This window comes from Barbus barbus, assembly GCF_936440315.1.
Source record: "Barbus barbus genome assembly, chromosome: 23".
In the NCBI taxonomy this organism is placed as follows: Eukaryota; Metazoa; Chordata; class Actinopteri; order Cypriniformes; family Cyprinidae; genus Barbus; species Barbus barbus.
Genome location: NC_136751.1, coordinates 1,384,173 through 1,396,678, shown reverse-complemented (window position 1 = coordinate 1,396,678; position 12,506 = coordinate 1,384,173). Strand labels below are relative to the sequence as shown.

The following is a 12,506-nucleotide window of genomic DNA, read 5'->3' as shown; positions in this document are numbered from 1 at the left end:
AATCAACTACTAACCCTCATGCCGTTCCAAACTCATAAGAGGATATTTTTACTGTTGTAATAAGTAAATTTGGTAAACAGATGCTGATATTGATGCATTTGGACCAGGTTTGAGCTCATGCATGTTTGATGTGCTCTGCGTTGATTGTTTATATGTGAATGAAAGACTGAATTAAATCTGTTCATCATATCCAGCAAGCCTTTGTCTTTAGAACAGTGGATTAAATGGCTTCATTCATATGGATTTATTTTATTTTAACTTTTTGAAGCAAAATATTTTGGTGTAATGGACAGAAATACCTTGGTTTGTCTTTCAAAGATGAACAAAAGTCACCCAAAAGTGAAAATGATCATTATTTATTCAACCTCATGTCGTTCCACACCTGTGACGTTCGTTCTGTCGACACAAAATGCGATGCTTTGAAGAACATTGGGAACCAAACAACATTGGAGCCCATTGGTCTGGCAGTCAGTGGAAAGAATTAAAGATGTTTGACGGATCGTTTGACAATTCAATTTCAAATTGGATTTCAAGCAAGCATTGTAGTCGATAAATATTTGCTTAATTGTGGTCCATCCAAAACCAGTTTGATTAGTTCGTATCCTTATGCAAAATGCATTAGATCATCACCTTTGCTTTGAGACGCAGTCATAGTATCTGGGTCCTTTCATCTATGCGAATCTGGTTAGTTTTTGCTTTCTCAGCAGCGTTGCATACTGTCTGTGTTTGCTATTTCTTGTAGATTTTCAGTGCTTAGTCCTTAGTCACCATCTGCAAGTCTGTGTGTCTGGCACTCCTTGGTTTAGGATTGCACATGTGTGCACTTCATATCTCTGTGTATGTTACATGTTGCCGAGGCCCCCCGGAGGGAGCACAGCATTGTCTGAGCGTTATGTAAGCGTTAGCCAGCGTAATCCAGCACTGCTGCTGATGGTGGTCGTGTAGAGATGGCGCTCCTCTCTTCAGCCTCCAGCTCTCATCCCAACCCTCTTCCCGTAGGATTAGAGCACAGATCTGTCCTCACAGAATGCAGCCGCCCCACCATCATTTCTCACTGCATTGCTTTTAGTGATTTCGCATATTATTGAAAATAGAATATGCACGCTGTATTCATGTGACATCACAACATCAGGACATTATGACCGCCTGCTTTGTATATCAGTAATTTGGCCTGAACTGTGAACTGCGCCAGTAGATGAAGGTGAGCTAGGCTAATTATAACAGAGCTCATGCGCTTATAGTCTTAAAGGTGCAGTATAGCAAAAACAGCCTGATTCATTTAAAGATTGGCTACAAATGGGATGTTAACGTAATATTATTTAATTGATGATTTTTTTGTTTATGCATTATGTATTTATTTATTGAAAAATAGTTTAATTCTGTTTATTTATTTATGCATTCATGCATTTGTTTATAAGTGTATTAATGCATTTATTTATTTATCTATTCAAGCATAAATGCATTTATTTATTTATGCATGCATTCATGTTTATTCTTGTTTTACTGGGTTTTAGGGGGTTGCTTAATTCCTTAGCAAGTACTAACCTGATTGACCCTTCTCTAAGTCCTGCCTACCAATTATCCAATCATACCTTAGTAACTGTTGCTGTCTGCGATTTTCTCACAAGCTTTTGTGCTATTCTTGTCATTAACAACATTTTCAACATTTCTGTATTAAGTATCAATTTCCCAGTACATTGGTTCATTGTAGAAACATTGCACTGTTTAGTTATAGACGAGGCTTTTAACTGTTCTGAGAAAAGTTTAATTTTGTTTTTAAACCATTTTGATGCATAATTTCTTTAGAGAAACTGATTAAAATGCTTTGAGATGTCATTCCAGCCCATGTGAACATCATTTCTGTAATATATAATGATGTACTTTTGGTGTAAGACACTGAACACATGTGGGTGTGTTAAAGCAGTGTAATAGCGTTTGGTTTGGCCTCACAAACACACAGCCTGCTCTGCCCGGGCATGCAGAGACGCCGCGTTCAGGCTCAGCTTGTTTTGCTGTTGAGGCTTATATCCACACAGTCTCTTGTGCTTTTCCCTCAGCCACCTGCCGGAGAGGAGCGCTGCGGCTGGGCTGATTGGCTGGCAGTGGGGCATGGGAGGTCATTAGCCTTAGCTCTTTCACAACACACTTTTCACAACTGGCTCAGTTTGTACAGCTTCAAAGGCCTTTCAGGCTGCTGCACGTCCCCAGATTGCTGCTTTGCTTTCGACGAATGACCTTCAGCTGTGTGGTACCGAGAGCATAAATGCCACTGATTAGGTTAACTATATCATTTACATCCAGATCCTGGCTCTCTCGGATACACTGCAGTGAATCAGTCATGACTGGCGTTGCGTTTGGATTTTCTTGTAGTGAAATGTCAGTAAAATTGAAATCCAACCAAAGTGCCAGGATCAGACTGACAGCTTCACAAGCAGACTTTGAGACACTGGTCATGTTTACATTTAAATGGTAGTGTGTGTGTGTGTGTGTGTGTGTGTGTGTGTGTGTACATGTACATTGTACTGTTTAGTTATGAGGCTTTTAACAATTTTAATAATTAACAATTAAAAAATATAATTTACATCTATCAGAGATGGGCACTCGAGTTAGTGATGTGTGTGTGTGTATATCTATTATTTTTGTTTTTTTAAATGCATTTTAGTTGCTCTCTATTTATTATTGTATTTTTAATAATTGACAATTAACATCTTTAATTCAGTAAGAGTGGTGTATTCTGGCTTTATATAAAATTAATAATTACATCTATAAACATGTTTTGAATGTAATTTGTCAAAATATAATTAATTACTCTAAATTATTAATCTTTTTAGAATTATTATTAATTAAAATGATTAATAGTTTATATTATATATTAAATGGCATTTAATAATATTAATCATAATACTAATGTTATTAAAACTAATTGAAAGTAACTGATTAAAATATTAATGCTACTTTTTATTTAAATGAGTACCATCTAGTTCTCATTTCTGAAACAAAAATGTCCCTTTTTTAGTCTAATTTGGTAAATAAAATAAAGTCTGATTAGTTAATGGAAGACGAAAGATCTGGATTAATTTGTCACATTTGAAAGAGAAGGTCAGATTGTGTGCAGTGCATTATGGGATGGTTGGTTGTTTGATGCAGGAGTGGTAAAGGTTGAGATGTCTCTCTGTTGTGCCAGCTTGTACTGAATCTGCTGTGAAACGGCACTGATCCAGCAGATGGAGCTGAAACACTGATGCTTTGCGCTCTAAACTGTAGCCACATGCTTCCAGACAATGCTGCTGTGTGCGGTATATGAGCATACATGTTAAGAAATATGCGCTAATTTGACTAATTGATTACTTCTATCCATAATGAGTGCATATTTTAATGTAGATTAATAAAATGTCAATTTAAGTTCTGTTGCCTTTAAGTGTATTTTCAAGAAAGCAAAGTGTTGCTGAAAGGCCACCTCTAGCTCTTCCGCTGTGGGTTTGGAGCAGCTGTGTTCCCTATCTAGGGCTTGTGGCTAAAGCAGGGAGGACTGTGCGGTGCAATGAGAGCAATGTTTAATACAATGCATTAACGCTGTGCTGAGATGAAGTAAAGGCTTCATTGATATTTGAGTCAGGATCATCTGAGGCTGCATCCGCTCTCTTCATGCTGCACATATAGATTTAGATCCTATCATCTCTGAGATTCATAATGCACAGGGATCAGATGGGGATGGGAGTGTGTCAGCAGAAGTTGACTGTGGAGCCGCTGACCTCTCAGGGTGTCATCAAAGAGGGTCAGAGCAGTATATCTGTAGCCAGTATGACCAGTCAGCCCTCAAGGGAGTGTTTGATAATATAACACACAATGCAGAGCATCTTTTACACAGTTTAGCACTTTTGCTGCTTAGATTTTCAGATGTGTTTGTTTCTACCTCCAGTGTTCATATTGATCATGCACTGCTCAGCTCTGACAAACACTAAACACACTCTGATAAATTATTTATTTTATTCATTTATTTATTTGTGAACTATTCTTTTAAGACTACTTAATGCTCATAAAAAAATATGCTAAAGTGGCTGACTTCCCAGTACTGTTATATAATAATAATAATAATAATAATAATAATAATCATAAACATTAATGTATATATATTTTTGGAATTATTCCTTTAAGTGTCCTAAATATCTGATTATATGAGATTATGCTTGTGAAAATAGTGCTAAAGTGTCTGTCTAATAATAATAATAATAATAATAATAATAATAATAATTATTATTATTATTATTATCATCTGAACTTTTCCTCAAAGCTTCCTAAATGTCTTATTCCCGGCAATATAATAATGAATATTAATAGCATTCTTGGTTTGTTAACTGTTTCAATCAGCGATTACTGTGCACATTTTTGCCTTTCTGTGTGTGTGTGTGTGTGTGTGTGTGTGCGCTACACAAATCCTCTGTTGTTTTCCAGGGTGGGATTCATTAGCATGGCTCTATTTTTGGAATCCGTGTCATGGTAAACTGTGAATGAGATAGATGTGCTGTAGACTTGATTTATCTTTGATTTAGTCACATTGTGCCCGAGATCGTCTTCTAGCATGTCTTGCTCCGTAACCAATCAGGACTCTCTCCGGAGTCTGTGGCCCTCGTCCCGAGAGGGAGTCGAGTCTAGCACGTCCTCGTATTCCCGTTTGGGATGAACTGATGCTAAAATTTGCAATGTTCAGTTTTATAGCACAGGCTGGTCTGGGTGGAGCTGCTGAGAGGGGGGGTTCATGTCATCTCACCAGCAATGCTAAGGAACAATAGACTCACTTAACTCAATAATAACTAACTTGACTTAACTTTTTCTTTATTAACTTTGGCTTCACATTTTTAGTGCAGTCAGCATACTAAAAATTAAACAAATATGAAATAAATACCTCCAATATAGACTAGTCAGAATAAAACATTTCTCTCTTTAGTGCAGCCAGTTTAACAGAGTAAACTAAAATGAGATAACTCCAATGTACTCTAGTCAGAAATAAACACTGGCTTGTCCACTCTAAGAAACGTTTGGAAGTTCAATTAAGTTAAGTTCTTTTGAAATGCGGTCGCCGCAGGATGTCTAATCGCGTCTTTGCATTGACTTAACATGTAAATCACTCGCGCTTAACGCTTCATTCGCGTCTGGTGTGAACGCACCATGAGATGTGTTTCCTGTCGTTCACATATCGCGCCTAAAAACGCTCGGCGCGCCGCTTTCTCCTTTTTTCCAAAGCGCTCAGGCGGTTGCGCTCCGGAGGCGTCTGTCGTTGCTAAACAACCATCAGCTGCGCTCTCCGTTACAACAAGGACATTTCAGCAATGGATTTCCACCACCGAAAAACCCTTGCTGTAACTCTGTTATAAGGTTTATTTACTAAGAAAAGTAAAAAACGCCGCAGTGTTTGGGTGCACCCCATACTTCAAAAAAGCTGCTGAGGTTACCAAGTAACGGAAAAGGTGAGGAAGCTGATTGGTTGGTTCTTGTCACATGACCCGCGGTGCGCTTGCGGCTCTGAAAAGTTGAGATGTTTTTATCTCGATGCGGCGCGGATGCGCCTGGAAAAAACGAGCGCGTCGCTTCCATTATGAGCGCGCATACCGCGCGTTGAAATAACGAACTTGAGCGTGCAAAAGACGCGATATGTGAACGGGCCCTAAGAGAGTTTTGTGTAACAGTTACGACAGCTTTGTCTGCGACACGAATTCCATTCCTGTACTCCACTGGAAAACCAGTGTTCCCACACAGGAGACTGAAATGTGTCCGGGATCTGCAGTTTCAGTGCTATGTGAAGCAGCCTCCTGCAGATACTAGCAACCGAGTCTGACGCTCTCTCCCAGGTCACGGAAATGACATGCACTTTAAAACAGTAACTTTAGAATAGAATATTTAGAACAAAATTTAAAAATCGCTTATTAGTCGTTACTAATACAATTGAATCAAATGTAAGCAAAGAAAAATTTGTTTAAATTAATAGTTAGTTAGAGATAAGTGCCATTAACCTCAACAATGAGCAGCAGGGGGCGTGAGAGTACCGCGGTTCGTATCGTGGGGGGTGTATCGCGATCGTTCGGTTCGGTTTGTGATATCGTTACACCCCTAATAAATATATATATGCATGTATTTATGTATTTGTTTATTTCTTTGTCTTTGAAATATGGTTAAAGTTAATGTACTGACAAGCATTTATGATCAACTAAAATATTTTTCTAAATCTCATTTCTATTAAAACTTGTCTATTTACACATTAGTAATAATCAAGTTGCAGTTTAGATATTTAAAATATTAAATTAAATGCAATATCTAACACGCTACAGTAGAAATGATATTCAAGTACTTCACATGTGCTTTAGTATATTAGTCAACAATAAATCTAAAGTGTACTTCTTGAAAGCATGACAAAAGATTATTAAAACAATGACTTGGACTGTTCTTCAATGCTTTAATTTGACATTATTACAAAGTGCACTTTTTAAAAGTCTACTTAAGTGTGTTAAGAAACACTCATGAAAGTGTCTCTCTTCAAGTGCACTTAAATGGCCTTTTAGTTCATTAATATTGCATTATCTGCAAGTACTTTTTTTAAGTGCACTATAAGTGCATATTGAATATAATTAAGCACACTTCTTTTTCACAAGGATTAATGGTGAGATTAATGATCTTAATTGGATTGTTTATCTCAGCTGTGTTTGGAGTATAAATACACATTAGACTGCCTGATGTAACAAACTGCTGCTTTGTTGACTTTGTGCCATTTATTCATTAATATCCTGGGTTTTTTTGGTTGTTTTATTACTTTATTATCTGAAAGAGTAGAAAAAACACTAATGTGTTTAATTTTATTGAAGCATCATTGTTATCTGGTGGACAGTGTTAACTGCTAGCTCTGGACCGTTTCTGGTGAGATAGATGAAGTGTAGAAGGTCGGGATCTTACTCTCTGATCAGGTAAGGTTTGGTAAAGCGCTCTCGGCGAGAGGCCTTTCACACGTAGCTCCTGTTTGGCCATTGTTTTGCCGCTGCGCTGATGGATATTGCAAGTATCAGACGGTTGCATAACTTCCTCTGATGGACTGCCAATGGACTGTGAAAGATCTCTGCAGGAAACTTTCTCTTTATGCACTTGTGTTTTCTCTGACAGGGTTTTAACCCACTGCTGCTCAAGAGGCACATGCCGTATCGACAGTAATTCCTCCTTTATGTAGTTAGCTTTGCTTTTGTATTGTGTCTTCAGTGTGATGTCCGAGTGCTTTGGTGTCAGTTACCCACACAGATGGAGAGATGCGAGACTGAGCTGGTGACTTGAGAAACGTCACAGTCTGTTAGGAAAAATACACATCCACTCATTCAATAAGTCTGCATTTATTTGACTAAAAATACAGAAAAAGGTTCATTTGCATGCGATAGACTCAGGAAATGGCTCGGCGGAGGCCAAACAATGCATTCCTGCTTTTCTTTTTCTCAAGGAACAGGAAGAAGTGAAAGTACAATCCCTCAAAAGGCAAACTTTAACCCCTGAATATTCCCACTGCACTCTGTAAGCATTAGGCTATATAACAATGTGACACAAACATTAGTTCCGAAGTTCAAAGTACAGATTCTCAATATGACTTTTGTTCCCAGGATGCATATTGCTGTCCATTAATGGTTGATGACTTCACGTCTCGGTCAAGTGCATGTTAATCTTCATGCAGGGCTCCTTATCAGCAGCAGCAGACAAGAGAGGAACTTATCCAGAAACCACAGCCGTAACTTCAGCTCGTTTCACTCGATGCACGTATAGCTGGGTGGACAGACGTGTTGATGTTTGTCTCGGGCAAATAGATAGGAAAAGTCGTTCATGTTGCGAGGAATGATCTGAGAGGTTCACAAATGGCTGAAGCTGAAGAAGATCCGCCGGTTGAATCCGAGAGCATTGAAAACCCTCTCGGTCTTCTGTGGATGCTCTTCTACAGGTACTTGCTTCTTCAGAGGCAATCAAACAATTATCATATTCAATGTATAGAGATCTACACTGCAATGCTTGCAAAGGAGAACTTGACAAGTTGAGAACTGTTGTATATCTGGGATCAGCTCAGATGGACTACGTCATTTCTTAGGAGTATTTTCACAATTCTGCTTATTTAGGGTGTTGGGTAACACTTTAGCATAGGGACCAATTCTCACTGCTAACTAGTTGCTTATTAGCATGCCTGTTATTAACATATTGGCTGTTTATTAGTACTTATAAAGCACATTAATGCCTTATTCTGCACGACCATATTCTACATCCCTAATCCTAGCCAATATCTAAACTTAACAAATACCTTACTAACTATTAATAAGCAGCAAATTAGGAGTGTATTGAGGCAAAAGTCGAAGTTAATGGTCTGTTCATAGCGAGAATTGGACCTTAAAATAAGAGTTGTTTACAAACTCTTTTAATTTGTTCATTTACTCAACCTAATTGTTCAAGTTCCATATTTCTTTGAATCACAAAATGAGATGTTTGTTGTGCAATGCAGATTATTACAGTCGAGCTTTCAAATCTCCTTTACCTAAATATGCATTTCAAAGATGAGTTGGTGCAAGTTTGACGTCAGTGATGCCAGACGCCATTGGTTCTTGTGTCATGTGACCCATCATGACGCAGCAGAGCTGATATACTCACTATTTGAGAGTCATGGCTAAAACGATCCATGATTAATGGAATAAATAAGTGTTTTTCTTACAAAAATATTGGTTCAGAATAGGGCTGGGAGATAAACAAACTATATATATATATATATAAAATAAAAATGTGTGTCCATATATCCAAGATATTTTGGTCTTCTGAGTTAAAATAAAAACGTGGCCAATCTTAAATTCTTGCAGCATTGAGTACACTAAGAAAACATTCACCACGCCGCGGCATCTACATGTTTGCGTCACTGCTTTCGCAAGCTGCTCTTTCATTTTCTCTCACCTGTAGAGGCCATGAAAGCCTCCTCTGTCTGCCTCCCTGCCCCTGTTTTTTTTTTTTGCCCTCCTGGACAAACGCAGCCTGTGAAGGCTCAGCGTCAGGCCCCTGTCCCGTCCCGCTCACACAGGCCTCATTATTTCACCACTCCCTCCCACAACCTGACGTCCATGCCTCATTTTAGAAAGCACTTTTTCCACTCTCTTTTTCCAGCATTTATTTCAGGCTGACCTTTTAAGGCTTATACAGTAATAATTGAAGGCTGACGCTAGTGTTTGGATTGAAAGAAGCAGCCAGTATATTAACAGCGCTGAACACTTTTAGCATTTTGACCTTCTGAAAATAAGCTGACATCTGTGTATGCTGGTGACTTCCATGCATATACTGTATATATAAATATAGAGGGTATGCATGCTTATTTTTATTTGATATATTAGCAGAAAAGCTAAATAGGACCGATGCATGGAGCCAGAGAGGCTGTGAGTCTCTAGCATGTTTTTGTCCGTCTTGGCATGCTGTTAGATGACTAAAATACTAGTCCCGGGGCCAGACCGGCCCTTCTAGCTTTCCAGTGTGGAGTCTGAACATGCCTTCGAGCTCTGCAGGAAAATTCCAGCCTGATGTTCCACTGTAAATGACATTGTCATAACACGAATTACTGCAGCATCCAGTACGTCACGACTGCGGTGAAGCAAGCTAAGGGAATGCTTCAGTGGTAGTTGACACATCGAGTGGTTATAGCAGTGTCATGCACCGTAATCAGTATAGAGGTATTAAAAAAAAACATTTAGTTAATTCTGCTAATATGCATTCATTGTATGACCGAACTGATGTATTATTATAGTTTTTGTTAATATTCAATGTTTTTGTTTAAGTTTTAATAGTTAGCTTTAGTTTATTTACTTTGATTTTTACTTTACTTTTGTCATTTAGCAGACGCTTTTGTCCAAAACGACTTACAAATAAGAAAAAGTAACTAAAACTAAGTTACAACTCTATAAATACTATATACCCACATATTTAAGAAAATATGAAGTTATATACTTCTGTGTGTGTTAAACACAGTCTACTACTAATAGATAACTTCATTTTAATGAAAAATATATAATCATAATCTATGACAAAAATACTATTATAAACATGGTTTATAATACAGCAAAATATACTCTAGAAAAATCACGGGTGGACAATTTTATAAAACCTAGTGAAACATTTTTATTTACAAAAGTGTAGGACTAAATCTGGTGAAATTATACACATTGCTCTTTGTATTGTTGTAAAATACATTCATGAAAAAACAAGCAAATATATTTATATATAAATATATAGGCTACTATAAAATTAAAAGACATTTCTTTTAATTCTATAGCACAGTAATGAAGGCAGCAACATATGATAGATAGGACAGAACAAGAAAGACTGTTAATAATCTTTCATTGCGCAGAAGTATTATAATAAGTAAGACTCCATTATAGAGCAGCAGAAAGCGCTTATGTGCATCCCGTGAGAGAATGATGCGCTTGAAGCGACACGGAGTCACAGCGCAGCTCTCTGAGTCCACATAGAAACATTCAAAGTACAAAGGGAAGAGATATTGATGCATAGTGTATTCAATCTGTGCGTAAGTGTATTAAGCCTTTTCTTTTAACAGTTTTAAACCTCAGTAACAGCGCTCTTGAAGAGAGTTTGACTGTAGAAACCGAACGAGACACGCAGCTTGATCGCTGAATGGAGGATGACAGACAGACGCGGCGGAGAGAAGAGTTTACCTGAACTTGAATTTAAAGACTTAAATATTCATCTGTACCTCAGATTAAACTGTGGAACAGCTTCAGAACACTTGAAATATAGTGCACGGAAACTTCATGGTGCTTTATAATGTTTCTGTGCCTTTCGTGGGGCTCAACAGTAACACACAATAGTATACGCACAATATCGGATTTGGATCTGTCTCGTCTGACCGATACCTGATCGCAGAAAATGACCGTATCGGAGCCGATACCGATCCTGAGTATCGGATCGATGCATCCCTAATTATTAGTATTAGTATTATTATCATTTGTGTGTTTGTGTTTGTAAAATCACACTATTATGTATTACTTGTGTTTTCTAAGAAATACACGTGAGATGAGAGTGAGCTTTCAACTAATGCTTGCCGTTTTATTTCCTTCCAAAGACACTACTCCAATAACTACGGTGTCTGCGTACTGATAACGTAACACAGGAAAGTGTATAGGTCAGCAGGTATTATGGCCAATCACAAAAGACTGCATTGCGTAGCGAGCCATAGACACAAATATATCGTGCTAGGCAGAACTAGGATCGCTCTCGTAGTCTTTTGAATGGATAGTCACTTTGATTTCCAAATAAACCTAACCAGTTGGAAATGAAACGCAGCCCCCCCCCCCCCCCCCCCCACCATTTCCAGCCCTGTGTAAGATGTGTATATATATATATATATATATGTATGTGTGTGTGTGTGTGTATATGGCTGTCAATCGATTAAAAAAATGAATCGCATGATTGTCATGAGTTAACTCACGATTAATCAGTTTAATCACACGTTATTTGTTCTAAATGTACCTTAAATTAATACTTTTCAAGTTTTTAATTCTCTAATCAACATGTGCATGGATAAATATGGATGCTTTCTGTAAATGTATGTTTATTGTTATTGAAGCCGTAGTCAACAGAGCATGAAGACTAGACATGTTTCAAAGGTCATGCATGTTTTTCAGAGAACTTGTTCATGACTATTAGACACATGAAAAAATAAATATACAGGCTCCCATTACTTCTCTTTCTTTGCACTGAGCAATATGCTAACACAAACCTGTTTACATTTTTGCCTCTCATTCATCTTTTAATCATATTTGTAAATGTCTTGACTCCACAGCCAACAGAGCAATTTTGTCTTTACTGATCCAATACTTATGGAGGGCACTGTGTGTGTGTGTGTGTGTGTGTGTATATGTGTAATTATAAAAATGCCAGGCAAAATGCTATTAGAAACTTTAATAAATTAAGGAAATAGTTTAGTCTTAGAATGGTAAAAAAAACTTGAGGTTTCCAGTGAGGAGGAAGCTGTACATTTTCAGATATGTGATGAATATAGTGGGAAAGCATATGCAAATATGCCTTATATTATTCCAGTTGAACTACAAGAATCATAACTATTTGTTCCCCAGTGTGAGTTATTGCTGTGGTGGTGTTTTGGGGGGAAAGCCGGTTCTACTGTACCCAGATCCAGCACAGTTTTCTGCGTCCAGTGTGTGTGGAGAGTCACATGCATGAGGTTTCTTACATTCCGAATATTGCGCCTTGGCCCTTCCCATCCGTTCTGAGATTGGCCAGAAGCTGAGCCGCAGGAGAAGCACAGCAGAGCGACTCTTTTGCAAACTCTGGGTTCACTTGATCAGAATCTATGAGCGCGTTCGGAGGCGTTCAAAGCGGGCGTCTGGAAACATGGTCGGAGACGACAGCGCGCTCGCGCAGAGATCCCCAAAAAACGGATTAAGCTGTAAAATGGTCCTTCAGGCGGTTGGCAAAGTGCTGAGGTATCG

General features: G+C 38.1%; 1 protein-coding gene across 5 annotated transcripts in view; it reads left to right on the top strand.

Moving 5' to 3' along the window:
* The window catches only part of mob2b (MOB kinase activator 2b), a 42,540-nt gene that overhangs the window by 14,316 nt on the left and 15,718 nt on the right, over window positions 1–12,506 (top strand). The window contains exon 1 of one of the 5 annotated variants that reach the window (XM_079374710.1): window positions 6,851–6,953. The exons of 2 other annotated variants lie outside the window; for them this stretch is intronic. In XM_079374710.1, coding sequence (XP_079230836.1) covers window positions 6,916–6,953 — 38 coding nt within the window. In that variant the 5' untranslated portion in view covers window positions 6,851–6,915. Of the gene's footprint in view, window positions 1–6,850; window positions 6,954–7,771; window positions 7,961–12,291; window positions 12,501–12,506 lie in introns of those variants that run through there. 2 more of the 5 variants (XM_079374709.1, XM_079374708.1) reach the window with 2 other exon arrangements.